The sequence below is a fragment of the Mustelus asterias genome, unplaced genomic scaffold (genome assembly GCF_964213995.1).
Source record: "Mustelus asterias unplaced genomic scaffold, sMusAst1.hap1.1 HAP1_SCAFFOLD_92, whole genome shotgun sequence".
Lineage (NCBI taxonomy): Eukaryota > Metazoa > Chordata > Chondrichthyes > Carcharhiniformes > Triakidae > Mustelus > Mustelus asterias.
In genome coordinates, this window is record NW_027590141.1 from 402,067 (window position 1) to 421,357 (window position 19,291).

The 19,291-nt window shown below is 45.4% G+C and overlaps 2 protein-coding genes across 2 annotated transcripts in view; both read left to right on the plus strand.

The window, feature by feature from the left end:
• The window catches only part of LOC144484092 (uncharacterized), a 407,989-nt gene that overhangs the window by 26,711 nt on the left and 361,987 nt on the right, over positions 1-19,291 (plus strand). The gene's annotated exons all lie outside the window — the stretch shown is intronic.
• LOC144484117 (uncharacterized) overlaps positions 7,458-19,291 on the plus strand; it is a 134,194-nt gene continuing 122,360 nt past the window's right edge. Inside the window, exons 1-2 of the mRNA XM_078202666.1 lie at positions 7,458-7,547; positions 8,438-8,976. Coding sequence (XP_078058792.1) covers positions 7,458-7,547; positions 8,438-8,976 — 629 coding nt within the window. The remainder of the gene's footprint in view (positions 7,548-8,437; positions 8,977-19,291) is intronic.

The window sequence follows — 19,291 nt, forward strand, 5'->3', positions numbered from 1 at the left end:
GATGTTGCCTGGCATGGAGGGCATTAGCTATGAGGAGAGGTTGGAGAAACTTGGCTTGTTCTCACTGGAACGACGCAGGTTGAGGGCGATCTGACAAAGTCTACAAGATTGTGAGGGGCTTGGGCAGAGTGGATAGAAGCTTTTTCCCAGAGTAGAAGAATCAATTACTCGGGGGCTTAGGTTTAAGGTGCGAGGGGCAAAGTTTAAAGGAGATGTACGAGGCAGATCTTTTACCCAGAGGGTGGTGGGTGCCTGGAACTCGCTGCCGGGGGAGGTAGTGGAAGCAGATACAATAGTGACTTTTAAGGGGCGTCTTGACAAATACATGAATAGGATGGGAATGGAGGGATATGGTCCCCAGAAGGGTAGGGGGTTTCAGTTCAGTTAGGCAGCGTGGTTGGTGCAGGCTTGGAGGGTCGAAGGGATGTTCCTGTGCTGTAATTTTCTTTGTTTTCTTTTGAGGGTGAATTCACCATCCACAGCTGTTCATTTTGAACCCTGGTTTGAAATATTCTCACTCTGGGTTTAAGGCTTCCTGGCGTAATACACACATTTAGATCTTACCACCAACCACCAATTCATATCCTCATCCGAGTCCCAGATTTAAATGTGGTTGTCCAAACTAGAAAACATATATAATTTGACTCTTTTTAAACCTGATTCACCACAGGTGAATCAGGTTTAAAACTAACTACAAGAGATTGTGTTTGGGACCAGTTGTTCCATTAAAGTCTGTGTTGTTCTCAATGATGACAGTTTTAACCTCTCCATAACCTGTCATAACCCTTCTGCCCTCCAGGGGGCTCTGTTTTTCTGATGGTGACATTCCCTGTTTACCCAGTCAGCCCTTGAATTGTTTGTGAATCCAGTCACATGTCGGTTAGACTGGATCAGGACGGCAGATTTCCTTCCTTAAAGGGCATTACAGAACCAGATGTGTTTTTACAACAATTAATTCATGCTCATCAATATTTTTGTTGAAACGTGGTGGGATTCAAACCCAGGTCCCAAAATCATTAGAATAAAAAGAGAAAATGCTGGATAAACTCAGCAGGTCGGTTCTTTTCAGAACTCCAGCATCTGCTGGATTTTGCTTTACCTCCAAATCATTCCCCTGGATTACTCCTGCTCTGGCTCTAATTCCAGTCAGCTCAGACAACAAAAACAGGTTTCACAAAATCACAAACATTTAAAAAAGGAGGTAGACAAAAGGCAGGTAACTATAGGCTGGTTAGCTTAACTTCTGTAGGAGGGAAAATGCTTGGATCTATCATCAGGGAAGAAATAGCGAGACATCTGGATATAAATTGTCCCATTGGTAAGACGCAGCATGGGTTCATGAAGGGCAGGTCATGTTTGACTAATTTGGTGGAATTCATTGAGAACATTACATGTGCAGTGGACAATGGGGAACTTGTGGATGTGGTGTATCTGGATTTCCAGAAGGCATTTGACAAGGTGCCGCACCAAAGACTGCTGCATAAGATAAACATGCACAGTTGTACGGGTAATGTATTAGCATGGATAGAGGATTGGTTAACTAACAGAAAGCAAAGAGTGGGGGTAAATGGGTGTTTTTCTGGTTGGCGATCAGTGACTAGTGGTTTGCCTCAGGGATCAGTGTTGGGACCGCAATTGTTCACGATTTACATCGATGATTTGGAGGTGGGGACCAAGAGTAGTGTGTCAAAATTCGCAGATGACACTAAGAGCAAAGTGTGCAGAGGACGCTGAAAGTCTGCAAAGGGATATAGATAATTTAAGTGAGTGGGCGAGGGTCTGGCAGATGGAGTACAATGTTGGTAATTGTGAGGTCATCCATTTTGGTAGGAATAACAGCAAAATGGACTATTATTTAAATGGTAAAAAATTGCAGCATGCTGCTGTGCAGAGGGACCTGGGTGTCCTTGTGCAGGAATCTCAAAGAGTTGGTTTGCAGGTGCAACAGGTAATTAAGAAGGCAAATGGAATTTTGTCCTTCATTGCTAGAGGGATGGAGTTTAAAAACAGCAAGATTCATCCGTTGTGGGAGAAAACCAGAGCACCTGGAGGAAACCCACACAGACATGGAGGAAAGCTGCTGGATTATCATAAAAACCCAAGGGGTATGCTGATGTCTGTCAAGAAAGGAAATCTGGCACCTGGTCTAGAGTGGAGACAGAGAGAAGTAGAAGGGGCCGGGGTGAAGGAGAGGGATTTTATACATCTAGAACTCAATGAGAACTTTGACAGAATCTCCCAAATCCTCAACCTCCACCACCTAGAAGGACCGAGGTAGTAGGTAGATGTGAACGCCATCACCTCCAAGATCCCTCCCCCGCCCAACTCACACACAATCCTGACTTGTCTGACATCCAGTACTAAAAGAACTGAAACTTCTTTCATAAACACTGGGAAGACTGAACCCATTGTCTTCAGTCCCCACTACAAACTCCACTCCCTCGCCAGCAACTCTATCTTCCTGGTAACTGTCTGAGGCTGAACCATGGTGAAATATTTCACCCCAAGATGAGCTTCCAACCACATTGCCACATCATCATCAAAACCGCCTATTCCCATCTCAGTGATAGTGCCCGACTCCACCCCAGTCTCACTTCATCTGGAACTCTCATCCATTCCAATGTGACGTGGAACTCAAGGGAATGGAACTGACCAAATTGCTCCACAGAGAGTTCAGTAAGTCTCACAACACCAGGTTAAAGTCCAACAGGTTTATTTGGAATCATGAGCTTTTGGAGCACTGCTCCTTCCTCAGGTCACTCACCTGATGGACTGTAACCTGGTGTTGTGAGACTTCTTACTATGCCCAACTCAGTCCAATGCCGGCATCTCCACATCATGGCTACCACGCAGAGTTAGCATGGATTTAAGTTGCCAAATGCATTTCCTTCTATGTTGTAATCTCTGCATCACTGGAAATTGATAAAGCAGCCACACTGCTGTATATTTCAAGACAAAAAATATGGGATCATAAATAACATATCTCTCTCCCATACAAATTTACTGTTGATTTAAATGTTAGCCCTCTTCTGGGAAAACTGAATTGTGAACATTGGGTAAGAGGCTACCCTATTAGCCAGATAAACTGAGGGAACTAAAAGATGTCAATGTCTTTGAGAGAGAAACAAAAATATACCTGGGCCTAGTCCTGTTCCTGAATCCGGTCTTCATCTGTAACCTTTCCAGAGTCTGCAGCCTCCCTGGATTCACTTCCTTTCCCTTCAGTTGCTGCAAGTCCCCAATTTCCCCCAGAATGAGAAAAGAAATGGAAAGGGGGAAACATTGATTTCCTCCCAGATGTTGCCCAGAGGAGGGAGTTTGGACAACTTCCGCATTGTGACATCATAATAGAGTTCTGCCTAAATCAGCCAATGGGAATCATTCTGCTCCGCGATGACGTCTCTGGGTTCCAGTGCGCAGGCCCGGGCGCGCGGACCCGGGAGCCCCGCCCCCACCCATTTTTCCCCCTCCCCCTCCACCTCTTCCAGCCACGGTTTCCAATCAACCGGCTGACGGCTCCGACCAGAGCGAGAAGCCGCGTCGTGATCGCCCCCTCCCTCGGCCCGGGACTGCGCATGTCCAAGGGAGAGGGGAAGATGCGCATGTGCGGGGGGAGCCAACCATTTGACCTGTATGCTGAGGTGTTGGCCAATGGAAAGTTGGAGGACCGGAAGTTCTCTGGTCCTCCAGCCAATCAGAGCTCCCCCATTGTCTGAATGCGGAAGTGGACAATGAGCTTGTTCGGCTGCTCATTCCTGATGTGGAGATGCCGGCGTTGGACTGGGGTAAACACAGTAAGAAGTTTAACAACACCAGGTTAAAGTCCAACAGGTTTATTTGGTAGCAAAAGCCACACAAGCTTTCGAGGCTCTAAGCCCCTTCTTCAGGTGAGTGGGAATTCTGTTCACAAACAGAACTTATAAGACACAGACTCAATTTACATGAATAATGGTTGGAATGCGAATACTTACAACTAATCCAGTCTTTAAGAAACAAAACAATGGGAGTGGAGAGAGCATCAAGACAGGCTAAAAAGATGTGTATTGTCTCCAGACAAGACAGCCAGTGAAACTCTGCAGGTCCACGCAACTGTGGGAGTTACAAATAGTGTGACATAAATTCTGATTCTAGGATCGCATGATAAAGACTCAGGAGGAAAAAAGCAGAAATATTTATGTGAAATAGTGTGACATAAACCCAATATCCCGGTTGAGGCCGTCCTTGTGTGTGCGGAACCTGGCTATCAGTTTCTGCTCCGCGACTCTGCGCTGTCGTGTGTCGCGAAGGCCGCCTTGGAGAACGCTTACCCGAATATCAGAGGCCGAATGCCCGTGACCGCTGAAGTGCTCCCCAACAGGAAGAGAACAGTCTTGCCTGGTGATTGTCGAGCGGTGTTCATTCATCCGTTGTCGCAGCGTCTGCATAGTTTCCCCAATGTACCATGCCTCGGGACATCCTTTCTTGCAGCGTATCAGGTAGACAACGTTGGCCGAGTTGCAAGAGTATGTACCGTGTACCTGGTGGATGGTGTTCTCACGTGAGATGATGGCATCTGTGTCGATGATCCGGCACGTCTTGCAGAGGTTGCTGTGGCAGGGTTGTGTGGTGTCTTGGTCACTGTTCTCCTGAAGGCTGGGTAGTTTGCTGCGGACAATGGTCTGTTTGAGGTTGTGCGGTTGTTTGAAGGCAAGAAGTGGGGGTGTGGGGATGGCCTTGGCGAGATGTTCGTCTTCATCAATGACATGTTGAAGGCTCCGGAGGAGATGCCGTAGCTTCTCCGCTCCAGGGAAGTACTGGACAACGAAGGGTACTCTGTCCACTGTGTCCCGTGTTTGTCTTCTGAGGAGGTCGGTGCGGTTTTTCGCTGTGGCGCGTTGGAACTGTTGATCAATGAGTCTAGCGCCATATCCTGTTCTTATGAGGGCATCTTTCAGCGTCTGGAGGTGTCTGTTGCGATCCTCCTCATCCGAGCAGATCCTGTGTATACGGAGGGCTTGTCCGTAGGGGATGGCTTCTTTAACGTGTTTAGGGTGGAAGCTGGAGAAGTGGAGCATCGTGAGGTTATCCGTGGGCTTGCGGTACAGTGAGGTGCTGAGGTGACCGTCCTTAATGGAGATGCGCGTGTCCAAGAATGCAACCGATTCCGGAGAGTAGTCTATGGTGAGCCTGATGGTGGGATGGAACTTGTTGATGTCATCATAGAGTTGTTTCAGTGATTGTTCACCATGAGTCCAAAGGAAGAAAATGTCATCGATGTATCTAGTGTATAGCACCGGTTGAAGGTCCCGTGCGGTGAAGAAGTCTTGTTCGAACCTGTGCATGAAGATGTTGGCATATTGAGGTGCAAATTTGGTCCCCATGGCTGTTCCGTGTGTCTGGATGAAGAACTGGTTGTTGAAGGTGAAGATATTGTGGTCCAGGATGAAGCGGATGAGATGTAAAATTGCATCTGGAAACTGGCAGTTGTTGGCGCTGAGCACTGAGGCCGTTGCAGCAATGCCATCGTCATGGGGGATGCTGGTGTAGAGTGCTGAGACATCCATTGTGACGAGGAGCGCTCCTGGTTCAACTGCTCCATGTGTGCCGAGTTTCTGTAGGAAGTCCGTCGTGTCGCGACAAAAGCTGGGGGTTCTTTGTACAATGGGTTTCAGGATGCCCTCGACAGAGCCGGAGAGGTTCTCGCACAGGGTCCCATTGCCCGATACGATGGGACGGCCGGGTGTGTTTGCCTTGTGTATCTTCGGGAGGCAGTAGAGATCTCCAACGCGGGGAGTACGTGGGATGAGAGCACGGAGGGTGTTCTGAAGGTCCGGATCAAAGGTCTTGATCAGAGTGTTGAGTTGACGGGTGTGTTCTTTGGTCGGATCTGCAGGTAACTGTCTGTAGTGTTCCTCGTTGTTGAGTTGTCGGTACACTTCTTTGCAGTAATCCGTTCTGTTCAGTATGACGATGGCCCCTCCTTTGTCTGCTGGTTTGATGACAATGTTGCGGTTGGTCTTGAGAGCGTGGATGGCGTTACGTTGTGCTTGGGTGATGTTCGGGGCTGTCTTGTGAGTGCGGCTGATGAATTTGGTGTTGACGCACCTCCTGACGGCTTGGGCATACATGTCAAGTCGAGGGCAGCGGCCTTCCGGAGGAGTCCAATTCGACTCTTTCCTCTTCAGACAGGAGGAGATTGGTGTCAGTGACTGTGGGGTTTATATCACACAGGCGGAGATTGGTGTCAGTGACTGTGGGGGGGCGGGGGTGTGGGGATGGCCTTGGCGAGATGTTCGTCTTCATCAATGACATGTTGAAGGCTCTGGAGGAGATGCCGTAGCTTCCCCGCATCTCCTCCAGAGCCTTCAACATGTCATTGATGAAGAGGAACATCTCGCCAAGGCCACACCCCCACTTCTTGCCTTCAAACAACCGCACAACCTCAAACAGATCATTGTCCGCAGCAAACTACCCAGCCTTCAGGAGAACAGTGACCACGACACCACACAACCCTGGTACAGCAACCTCTGCAAGACGTGCCGGATCATTGACACGGATGCCATCATCTCACGTGAGAACACCATCCACCAGGTACATGGTACATACTCTTGCAACTCGGCCAACGTTGTCTACCTGATACGCTGCAGGAAAGGATGTCCCGAGGCATGGTACATTGGGAAAACCATGACGCTACGCTACGACAATGGATGAATGAACACCGCTCGACCATCACCAGGCTAGACTGTTCTCTTCCTGTTGGGGAGCACTTCAGCGGTCACGGGCATTCAGCCTCTGATATTCGGGTAAGCGTTCTCCGAGGCGGCCTTCATGACACACGATGGCGCAGAGTCGCTGAGCAGAAACTGATAGCCAAGTTCCGCACACATGAGGACGGCCTCAACCGGGATATTGGGTTCATGTCACACGATCTGTAATCCCCACAGCTTGCCTGGACTTGCGGAATTTCACTGGCTGTCCTGTCTGGAGACAATAGACATCTCTTTGACCTGTCTTGGTGCTCTCTCCACTCACATTGTTTGTACCTTTAAGACTTGATTAGCTGTAAGTATTCGCATTCCAACCATTATTCTGTAAATTGAGTTTGTGTCTTTATATGCCCTGTTTGTGAACAGAATTCCCACTCACCTGAAGAAGGGGCTTGGAGCTCCGAAAGCTTGTGTGGCTTTTGCTACCAAATAAACCTGTTGGACTTTAACCTGGTGTTGTTAAACTTCTTAACAACCCTACAACTGGCTGAAGTTTAATAATCTGGAGATGTCCCTTTTTAAAGGCACTATCTGTGATCTTTCAGCTGAATTAAAGAACTGTCAACAGAAACTTGGTTGCAATAAAATTATGAACTTTTTACTTCAATCCTAAATTGATCTTTGATGCAAAATCTACAATTCATTGTCTCCCAAAGGTGATGGGTTCCCATCAAGTGGAGGTGACTTTTCCAGCTCAGGTACATTCACAGGATGGAGGAAGGTCACTCCAGTGGCTCGGCAACAAGAGCCAACACTGAAAACAACAACCCACAACCAGACCTGAGAACCACTTCACTTGTGGCAAAACCTGCCCCTCACGGATTGGTCCCTTCAGCCATCAGTAACAGTGAAGCAGAGGGTGCGTGGGCCTTCAGGGTCTCAGTGACCAGGAGAGACAACAATTCTGCACAGAGGGGCCTGAGAGCTGAACCCAGACAGAGTGGAGGGAGGGAGAAAACTGAGTGGAGAAAAGAATTGGTGGAGAGGGTGAGATGGGTTTGGATTTCAGCCCAGGGACGGGGGAGAGTGTGTGAGATGGGGATTTACAGATTTGGAGGAAACGAGAGGAAAAAATGTTCCAAAAACAAAACTAGAATTATCTGTTCAGAATTTCTATCCTGGACTGACAGTGATTAATTTTGTAAACTCTTTTTCCAGGTATTAACAAGGGAAAGATTTGTAGATGCAAAACTCAAAACAAACATTTTGGTTTGAGTCAATCGATCATTCATCAATCTGTGAATGTGGAAGGAGAAATGTTTATCTCTTGAAGATTTTAAACATCAGTGCAACTGGAAAAACACCGAGACACACACACCCGAGTGAGAGTGTTCCAGTGAACTGACTGTGGAAAGAGCTTTAACCAGTGACACAACCTGAGAAAACATCACACCATTCACAGCGGGGAGAAACTGTACACGTGTTATCTGCAAGGACGAGCTTTCAACTGATCATCTAACCTGGAGAGACACAAGGACACTGGCACCATGGAGAAACCTTGGAAATGTGGGGACTGTGGTAAGGGATTCAAGTCTTTATTCCGACTGGAAATCCATCAACGCAGTCACACTGGGGAGAAGCCATTCGTCTGTTCTGTGTGTGGGAAGGGATTTACCAAGACAACATACCTGATGTTACACCAGAGAATTCACACTGAGGAGAGGCCCTTCAGCTGCACTCACTGTGGGAAGAGGTTCAACAGCACATCCAGCCTCGCTACACACCAGCGGATTCACACTGGGGTGAAGCCGTTCACCTGCTTTGTGTGCGGTGAGAAATTCACTCGGTCATCCGGCCTTTGGACACATCAGCGAATTCACACTGAGGAGAAACCGTTCAGCTGCACTTCTTGTGGAAAGAGTTTCGGGCAGTCATCCACCCTGACTGCTCACCAACGCACTCACACCGGGGAGCGACCATTCACCTGCTCCGTGTGTGGGAAGAAATTCTCCCAGTCATTCGATCTGGTGAGACACCAGCGACTTCACACCGGGGAGAGACCATTCACCTGCTCGGTGTGTGGGAAGGGATTCGCTCGGTTATTCACCCTCCAGTCCCACCACCGCACTCACACTCAGGAGAATCCATTCAGCTGCAGTACCTGTGGAAAGAGTTTCAAGCAGTCATCCAACCTCCTGACTCACCGACGCACTCACTCTGGGGAGAGGCCTTTCACCTGCTCCTTGTGTGGAAAGGCATTCACAAGGTCCTCCAGCCTGCTGAGACACCAGCAAATTCATAATAGACTGCAAGGATTGGATTCTGCTTTTAATCACAGCCAGGATTGATAGTCTGATAATATTGGTTCGATTTTGCTGATATTAACATCCCTATAAGTAGCTGGAGTTTAATATTCTGGAGATGTCACTGATTTTCGGAGCTGCAATGTCCCTTTTTAAAAACACCTTCTGTGATCTTTCCCCTAAATTCAAGAATCCTTAACAAGAACCTGTTCAACATAAAATGATGAACTTTACTTCAATCCTAAATTAATCTTTGATGCAAATCAGTGTGTGAGAGGTTCCACTGATTAACATCTCCAATTAGAAAGTCCTGATTAATCCTTGCTGACAATTATGACTGAAGTCTTCACAGTGACACATCCATTATGAAATTAAATATGAAGGAACATAAACAAAATAGTGAAATATTATACAGGCACAGTTAAATCTTACATAAAATCCTTAACAATCAATATTGAACTTAATGAAACTTGGAGGTCTCTGAGTTCACCCATTTCTGACACAGCAGCAGCAACATTTGGTAAAGGTGGCTCCCACAACAGACTGGTTTGAGACCCACTCAGCAGAGATGACACCTGTCATTGAAGCAAAAAGCAAAGCCTACCTGATGCTCAACATAAACTCAACAGCTGGAACATTGCATCAGAAATTCTGAAAACAGTGAGATACTCTGTCAATAAACACCGGACAATCCTACACCAATAATTCCAAACTGCCTGTGATAATGAATATCTCTGTGCGATGTATGATGGGATGAATATGATGCTTTGTCCTACAATCACCAAATTGTTCCCCTGAAATCGGCAGATGGTGAAGTTCTCACCGACAGAAGTAAACAGATGTCCCACTGGGTTGAACACGACTGTGAGCTGTACTCCCGTGAGACGGATACCTCCCAGTCTCTGTTTGATTCTACTGCAGCTTCCTGTCATGGTTGAGTTGGACGAGGAATCCTCATCACTTGAGCTGGAAAAGGCCATTGATTGCGGAACAAGCAGAAAGGCTCCCAGCAAGGATGAGTTCCAGCTGAACTGTTCAGACACGGAAAGTCCCATCGCTGCCACATCTTCATAACCTCCTGCTTCTCTGTTGGGAGGTAGGACCTGTTCCACAGGAGATACGTGACACAAAAATCTTCACAATATACAAAACGTGAAGTGACAGAGGAGATTGCAACAACTACAGGAACATCTCACTCCTTAGCATCACTGGGAAGGCCTTCACTAGAGTCATGTTTAAATGACTCCAGCTATCTGCAGACTGAGTCTATCCAGAAGCACAGTGTGGTTTCTGTCCTGACAGATCTCCAGTGAACATGATCTTCTCCACACACCAGCGACAAGAGGAGTGAACAATTAGTATTGAATCTAAAATGCTGCCAGCCCCTGTGCTGAGAAAAGTGAAATGTTCTAATTACTGAGTGAAAGTGAACCTTTCGGTGTGAATCACAATTTACTTGTACAATTGGAAAAGGCACCAAAATGTTTGATTCTTAACTTAAACTTTGAAGTTGTGTTTCAGAGCTCACAGGCTGAGGGAAGCTCCACCCTCTTTAACTCTTTCTGATCTAAGAAGGTTGACATTTACCTGTGAAAACTCACTTTTGTGGTTTAATTTTCCTTGAGTTATAATATATTTATTTGGAAAGACACTTGAAGAATGAAGAAAAAAATAACATTTTGGAAAAACTGAGAAAAAATGCCAAAATAATTGGAAACACAAAGATCAAAATGGTGTTTGGTTCACCTTTGATCTGAAAATAAAGTTGACATAATTGGAATATTTGCTTCACCCTTTTACAATCAGGCAGCACGGTGACAACTTAAACCAAAGATTCTGCTTTTTGAAGATTTGACTTCATCCCATTTGTTATCATTTAAATCAAAGCTCCTGAGAATGGGAGATATGAGCGTTACCCCAAACTGATACAACTACCTGTACTTCTGCCTCTGATCTCAAAATACACTATTGAGTGAGTGTTCAATTGGACAGAAAAGTTTCCGCATTCTCCTGAAACAGAGAGAAAGGGAAACCCCGTTTGGAATCAAACATGGAAAAAATTGACACCAGCAAATGGGAATTGAAGTAATTCACTCTGGGTCTAGTTCAATGGAATAGACAAACAGGATATCCACGTACGTTCTTGTAGAAGTCAGGAAAGTGGAGATGAGTCAAGTAATAGTTTTCTTTTGGAGATGTTTGTATCCTTGTTTGTGAACTTTAAAACAAACTGAATCAGATAACCTGGCCTCTGCCTGAAGACATTGGAACCATACAGAGAGAGAGATAAGCAAACATTTCATATAGACACTTCCTTGCGATTACTTGAAAATCTAGGAATGGGTGTCTCAGATGGTACATGGAGCATCCTTTGGGATACCAGTGTGAGTGTGCAGATGTGATATGTTACATGTGGTGTAACTAACATGTGCCACTGCACTGAGGAACAAACGTGTTCAGCAATTCGACAACAGAACAACATTGAGTGCTTAACATTGTCAGTAGAATGGGAAGATATTTTAATTTGTCAAGATATTGGCATATTTTGCAGAGAAACTGACTTTAAAACAATCAGGATCGAATGAAACACACTGGTATCTATCAGAGGGAGTAAACTTAAGCTGAAGAGTGACCTAAATCTGGCTTTTGAAAATATCCTCAAGGTGGATGCAGGTGAGCAGAGAGCTGGAGAACCTTTGAAGTTTGTGCTTGAATATTTGAACCAGATGTATTTACAACTCGTCAATAATTTAGAATTGTGTGAGATAATCTGCAGATGGGGAGGATGAATCAAAGTCGATGATTGTCACATTTACTGGTGTGATGTTACTGTGCATTTAAGAACTGTATTTTTAAATCACGTTTTCTGCAGTTTGGAAGCAGGCCTTTGTTTTTCATTGTGGCATTGGCTGAATGTTTGTGTGTGCTTTTATTGCTGCTTAAATGGTTTGAATGGGTTTATCTTTAATCTGGGTTTAAGGCACTTTGTGAGTTTGAAGTGTTGTGGGAAGAATGATTGACAGGTCAGGTTGGACAGTTCTTTTTCTCTCTCCCAAGAGTTCTTACTTTCAGTTTTGGTTGCTGGTTAGTTAGGAGGCGTTTGGCCTCCAGACTGAAAGGCAGTATTTCTGTTCTCTCTCCTTGATATTAGAAATTCTGCGATATTGGAGGCAGTTTTTCTTGCCCTCCTGGAGTGAGAGATTCTGATGTTGGTGATTTGCCAGGTAATGCCAGCTGTGGCTTTATCTCTACCTCAAGGTGCTGGGAGTTTCCAGAATGGTGAAGTCAGAATTTCAATTCTCCAACCAAAGGACTAATTTCCAGAATCACATGAACATTCTTATTTTCTGTGCTAAACCTGTGACAGGTGTATGTTTGTAGAGAGGTTTGTCGTATTGGAACAGTGCATTTAGTTGTTTAGGTTTCTACAATATCACGGTTGTTTTCTTGTTTGTAATTGGCAAAAGCGATTGCTAATTTTCTTTCTATGTGTTAACTGTATTCTTAAATAAACTTTGTTTGATAAAATCTCCCCAATGAGTCATTTGAATCATACAATGTTTCACTGCAGGTATGTTTACCCCAGCCAAATTCAAACTGCAAAACCTGTGGTCCAGGCTGACTTCATAAATACTTTGGAGTTTCTGACCTCAATTATAATACGGCAAAGTATTTACTTTTATTTCTGGTGACAACTCAAGGGTTTGTGTTGCTGATTCTGATCATTCTAGTACCTTTAGTTTTCTTGTCTATGGAATGTAATCAAGAAATTAGGAAAACAAGCTTGTAACTTAGAATCGCTGGGTTATTCAGAAATCAGTTTTTGAGTAGACAGTGAAGCTAATCCTTTCTCAAGATGGGAGATTTGTAAGAAATCACAGTCTAATAACCTAATGAAAACTTCAGAAATGTATTACATATTATAGGAATCGTTCTGTGTGTATCTACAAAGAAAGAACAAAGAAAATTACAGCACAGGAACAGGCCCTTTGGCCCTCCAAGCCTGCACCGACCATGCTGCCCATCTGAACTAAAGCTCCCTACCCTTCTGGGGACCGTATCCCTCTATTCCCATCCTATTCATGTATTTGTCAAGACACCCCTTAAAAGTCACAATCGTATCTGCTGCCACTACCTCCTCCGGCAGCAAGTTCCAGGCACCCACCACCCTCTGTGTAAAAAGAAAACTTGCCTCGTACATCTCCTTTAAAGTTTGCCCCTCGCACCTTAAACCTTTGCCCCTTAGTAATTGACTCTTTCACCCTGGGAAAAAGCTTCTGACTATCCACTCTGTCCAAGCCCCTCATAATTTTGTAGACTTCTATCAGGTCGCCCTTTAACCTCCATCGCTCCAGTGAGAACAAACCAAGTTTCTCCAATCTCTCCTCATAGCTAATGCTCTCCATGCCAGCAACATCCTGGTAAATCTTTTATGTACCCTCTCCAAAGCCTTCACATCCTTCTGGTAGTGTGGCGACCAGAATTGAACACTATATTCCAAGTGCGGCCTAACTAAGATTATATAAAGCTGCAACATGACTTGCCAATTTTTAAACTCAATGCCCCGGCCGATGAAGGCAAGCATGCCGTATGCCTTCTTGACTACCTTCTCCACCTGCGTTGCCACTTTCAGTGACCTGTGTACCTGTACACCCAGATCCCTCTGCCTATCAATACTCTAAAGAGTTCAGCCATTTACTGTATATTTCTATCTGTATTAGACCTTCCAAAATGCATTATCTCACATTTGTCCAGATTAAACTCCATTTGCCATCTCTTCACCCAAGTCTCCAACCAATCTATATCCTGCTGCATCCTCTGATGGTCCTCACCGCTATCCGCAAATCCACCAACCTTTGTGTCGTCTGCAAACTTACTAATCAATTCAGTTACATTTCCTTCCAAATCATTTATATTTATATATATTACAAACAGCAAAGGTCCCAGCACTGATTCCTGAGGAATGCCACTTGTCACAGCCCTCCATTCAGAAACGCACTCTTCCACTGCTACCATTTGTCTTCTATGACCGAGCCAGTTCTGTATCCACCTTGCCAGCTCACCTCTGATCCAATGCGACTTCACCTTCTGCACCAGTCTGCCATGAGGGACCTTGTCAAAGGCCTTACTGAAGTGCATGTAGACAACATCCACTGCCCTACCCTCATCAATCATCTTCGTCACTTCCTACAAAAACTCGATCAAGTTAGTGAGACACGACTTCCCCTTCACAAAACCATGTTGCCTCTCATTAATATGTCCACTTATCTCTTTCTCGCTTGGGAATAAAGACTCCTGGCTTGACGAACACAGGGAAATGTATCTCAATATTACCCCATAGGGATGGACTTGGTAGTTAGGGAACGGAATTTGTAGTGGTGACTTAAGATAATGACATTGGTCTTTCCAATAGCATTACTTCATCTCCCATTGAACTGTTAATATAATGGATGGGATGGGGCAAAGAAGATCATCAAGGGTAGGTTAGAGGGTGGAAGAAATTAAATAATAAAGAATCTTCGTGTATTTGTTAATTTGTCTTCATTTGGTAACACTGATTTTATCCCCGGTACGTCAATTCAATGGCCGTGCTATTACCCACCATTCCCTGCGGCCCTACAAGTGCTCTATTCACTCCACAGGAGTCCAGTGCGCAGGCGCCTTGCTGTATCTGGAGCATGCGCAGTGTCACTTTGTTCCGAGTTCTGCGAGTGCGGGAGCTACTTTTCCAGCGGGTGAGAGTCGGTCGGGCGGAGGGAGGAATGGAGCCGGGAGACGGGCTGGGGGGGGGGGGGGGGGGGAGCGGAGGCTTCACAAACACCCGCTGGAGGCCGCAAGCCCAGAATGAGAGTCGAGATTGCAGCTCCGGGGATTCACTCCTGGGCACTGGCCCAGGTGGCACAGTGGTCAGCACTGCTGCCTCACAGCACAAGGGACCCGGGTTCAATTCCCGGCTTGGGTCACTGTCTGTGTGGGTTTCCTCCGGGTGCTCCGGTTTCCTCCCACAGTCCAAAGATGTGTGGATTAGGTAGATTGGCCATGAGAAATTGCCCCTTAGTGTCAGGGGGACTAGCTCGGGTTAGTGCATGGGGTTATATGGGGATAGGGCCTGCAGACTCAATGGGCTGAATGGCCTCCTTCTGCACTGTCGGATTCTATGATTCTAGGTTAGCGGCCACCATCTTGGGCAACAGAGTGCATGCATGGTCATGTCTGTGTCCCTGAAATATCCGTCACTCTGGTTGTTATATAGCACACAGTTAAAGACTATAGTTATATAGTCTTTATTTATCACACTGAGATATAGTCTTGCAGCTCATGGCTGCGTAATTTATTACTTTAAAGTGTCATTATGGCATGGAAAGATTCCATTCGACAACTCGAATCCACGTTGACTCGAGCAATCCACTTCTCCCTCTACTTCACTGTTCCGCTGCAAGTTTATTTCTTTCAATTGTCCATCCAATTTCATTTTGAAATCACTGATCATCTCCACATATACTTTCTGTGTAGGCAGTGAGTTCCAAGTCATAGCCCTCACTGCTTAGATAATGTTCTTGTTCATAAACTTTCTTCATTTCTAATTATGTAATACTGTAATACAGTCTATTTGCATTTTTACACCACAAAATGTTGAGATTTATTTTATATATATATATATATGAGAGAGAGAGTCCAGCAGCATCAATGAAAATTTTGGGTCTCTTTGCCCAGAACAGGAGACTTTTTCTTCAGTCAGCATGAATTAGCACCACCAGGAGAATTAGGAAAGTGAATATTTGGAAGAGCAGAGTGAGGATGGGAGCAGAGTGAGGATGGGGGGGAAAGTGTATCCGATGGGGATGTCGTGGTTTTTGGAAATAGGAAAGAATTTTCAACAGAAATTAGAATTGTTTATTCTGAATTTCTATCCTGTACTTGCAGTGATAACTTTTGCAAACTCCTTTTCCAGGATATTTAAAGGGAAGGGTTTTCAGACAAAAATCTCAAACAAAACAGGTCAAGATTTGACAGAAGCGTTTGATTCATCAGAACCTGAAAATCATTTGATTTGAACCCAGAAGAAGAAATCTTGTCTGTTCTGTCACCTTCTGAAGTTTTCAAACATCAGTGTGACAGAAAAACACAGAGACACAGACATCCAGGTGAGTGTGTCCCAGTGAACTGACTGGAAAGACCTTTGACCAATTACACAGCCTGAAAAAACATCACACCGTTCACAGCGAGGAAAAACTGTCCACGTGTTGTGTGTGTGGACGAGGCTTTGACTGATTGTCCAACCTGGAGAGACATGGCAAAACCATGGAAATGTGGGGAATGTGCAAGGGATTCCGTGTCCCATCTGCACTCGAAGCTAGACACATACATGAGGGAGAAAGGAATAGAAGGATATGCTGATGGGGGGAGATGAAGAGGGGTGGGTGGAGGCTCATGTGGAGCATAAATACTGACATAGACCAATTCAGCCGACTGGCCCGGCCCTGTGCTGTAGACTCAATGGAACAGAGACAAATGTATTTATTTTAGTTCCAGTGCAGTAGTAAATGCAGAATCTATCAAATTCAGGTCAGAATTAAGAGTCATGGTGTTGTGATCTAAGTTAAAAGAGTATGGAGCACCCACAGCAACTCGGTTACAATGAATGTTCATCTTCTGAAAGCCCTTATGTGGCCGGTGACAATGTGTGTTTGAAAGCTGGACCATTGAGAAGAGCGATGAGCCGCCAATAAAAGTGTTTGAAATGAAAGGACTCGGACGGATATTGCGTGTGTCAAGGACGGCAAAGTGGGTGAATGAGTGGGTGCTGGAGAAAGCTGGTGTTCACCGGAACCTGTCTGAGGCTCTGACATCCCGGAAGCTCACCTATTTTGGACATGCGTTGTGACTAGAGAGGGAGTGTTTGGAAAAAGAGGCAATGTGAGACACAACACCTGGAAAATGTGTACAAGGAAGATCCAAGAAGGCACAGGTGAATAATATCGGAATGTGGACTGGCCTCTCAATGGGACAGACAGTGAACGCAGCAGATAAATCAGTGGAGAAAGATTTTTCAGAGTGTGACCAACCCTCAGAACGAGGATGGATGAAAGACAAGGCACTTGTAGTGGGAGGAAAAATACTATTTACTGTCCAAAATAAAATTAATGTACATCTGCTTTTGTGCATAATTTCAATGGAAACGTGCCCTCACTTAAAGGGAATCAGCCACTGGAATAAAAATTGAGACACCGGTCAGTCCAACAGCGAGAAACCCTTTGACCCTCCCACTTTATCAACTGTCAGAATGAACATGCTTCAGTCCTGGATGTGATTAACAGCAGCAACAACAGCAAAATCCAACCCCTAAAATCACTTGTGAATCCGCTGGTGTTTCAGCAGGCTGAATGACTGAGTGAATCCTTTCCCACAGTCAGAACAGATGAATGGCCTCTCCCCAGTGTGAACTCACTGGTGTTTCAGCAGGTGGGATGATCGAGTGAATCCTGTCCCACACACAGAACAGGTGAATGGCTGCTCCCCAGTGTGAACTCGCCGGTGTCTCAGGAGGCTTGATGAATTAATAAATCCCTTCCCACAGTCAGAGCAGGTGAATGGACTCTCTCCGCTGTGAACTCGCTGGTGTGCCAGGAGGGTGGATGAATTTCTGCATCCTTTCCCACACGTGGAGCAGGTGAAGGGACTGTCCCCAGAGTGAACTCGCTGGTGTGTCAGCAAGTTTGATGAATTAACAAATCCCTTCCTACACTGGAAGCAAGTGAACTGTCTCTCCCCGGTGTGACTGCACCTGTGAATTTCCAGATGAGATGGGGAAGTGAATCCCTTCCCACAATCCACACATTTCCATGGTTTCCCCATGGTGTGGCTGTCTGTGTCTCAGTGCTTTTGCAGTCACACTGATGGCAAAATGGGTGATGGTTTCCTGCGTCCAAATGAATCGAGTGACTCTGTCAGGTCTTGATGTGAAGTTTAGTTTGGGATTTCTGATGGCAAATCCTCTCCTTTTAGTATCCTGTAAAAGGAGTTTACAAATGTCATCACTGTCAGTACAGCTCAGAAACTCAGAACAGACAATCCTAGTTGCTGTGAAACATTCTGTCCACTCTCGTTCCCCAAACCTGTAAGTTACTACCTCTTGCTCCATCCCCCCCAACTCCCCACTCCCTCCATTCTCACTCTGCTGTATTCACCTTCCCAATTCTCTTCAAGGTGCTAATTCATGCTGATGGGCACTTTTGACACTCTTGTTCTCGACCAAGTGACAATAGGATCCTATGAAATAGGAGCAGGAGTCGGCCATTCGGCTCACCAACTCTGCTGTTCTATTTCATAAGATCATGGCTGATCTGATTGTGATTCTGACTTCATTTTCTTCCTGTCACCCATAACCCTTGACCCTATATTTAATAATGCAGCCCCCACTGCTCTCTGGGCAAGAGAACTGCAAAGATTAACGACCCATTAATTGACAGACCAGATGATCGACTGAAGCCTCGTCCACACACAGAAACGTGTATGGTTTCTCCCCACTGTGAACAGTGCTTTTTCCTCCTATGTTCAAAACTCGATCACATTCAGGGCAGGATAAATTGGGTGATGTTTGATTTTAGTTTCCTGACTTCAAATCCTTTTCTTCTAAAAACCTATGAAATTGATTTAAACACAAAAAGAGGAGTGAGAGAGAACCCACAAAAACACAAAGGCAGGTTGTGAAATTGAGCTGAATGAATCTGGTAATTTGTGGGGCTGCCACTAGGACCAAGTGACAATGAAACAGCTGGATTGTCATAAAACACCAACTGACTCAGCAATGTCCTTCAGGGAAGGGAACCTGCCACCCGGTCTGGATCTGTGCAAGACTCTAGTCTCCATAGCAGGAGAGAGAGAGACAGAAGGGGGAAGAGGCAAGGGGTGAAGGAGAGGAATGTTATATATTTACAACTCAGCTGGAACTTACACAGAACCTCCTAAACCCTCAACCACCACCATTGAGCAAGGATAGCAGCTGTATGTGAACATCATCATCTCCAAGTTCCCCTCCAGTTCATACATTGTCCTGACTTGACATCCAGTGCCGAAAACTTGAAAATTCCTTCACTAAAATGTTGTGAATTGAAAGCCTTTGTTTTTGGAACGTAGGGTTCGGAGCAGAAGTTGGCAAATTCAGCCCTTCAAGCTGCTCCGCTATTCAATCAGATCATGGCTGATGTCTCCCTCGTCTCAAATCCACCTCCCCTCCTGTTCCCCATATCCCATTAAGCCTTTTTGTTCCATCAGAAATACATCTATCTCCTTTAGTTCCTG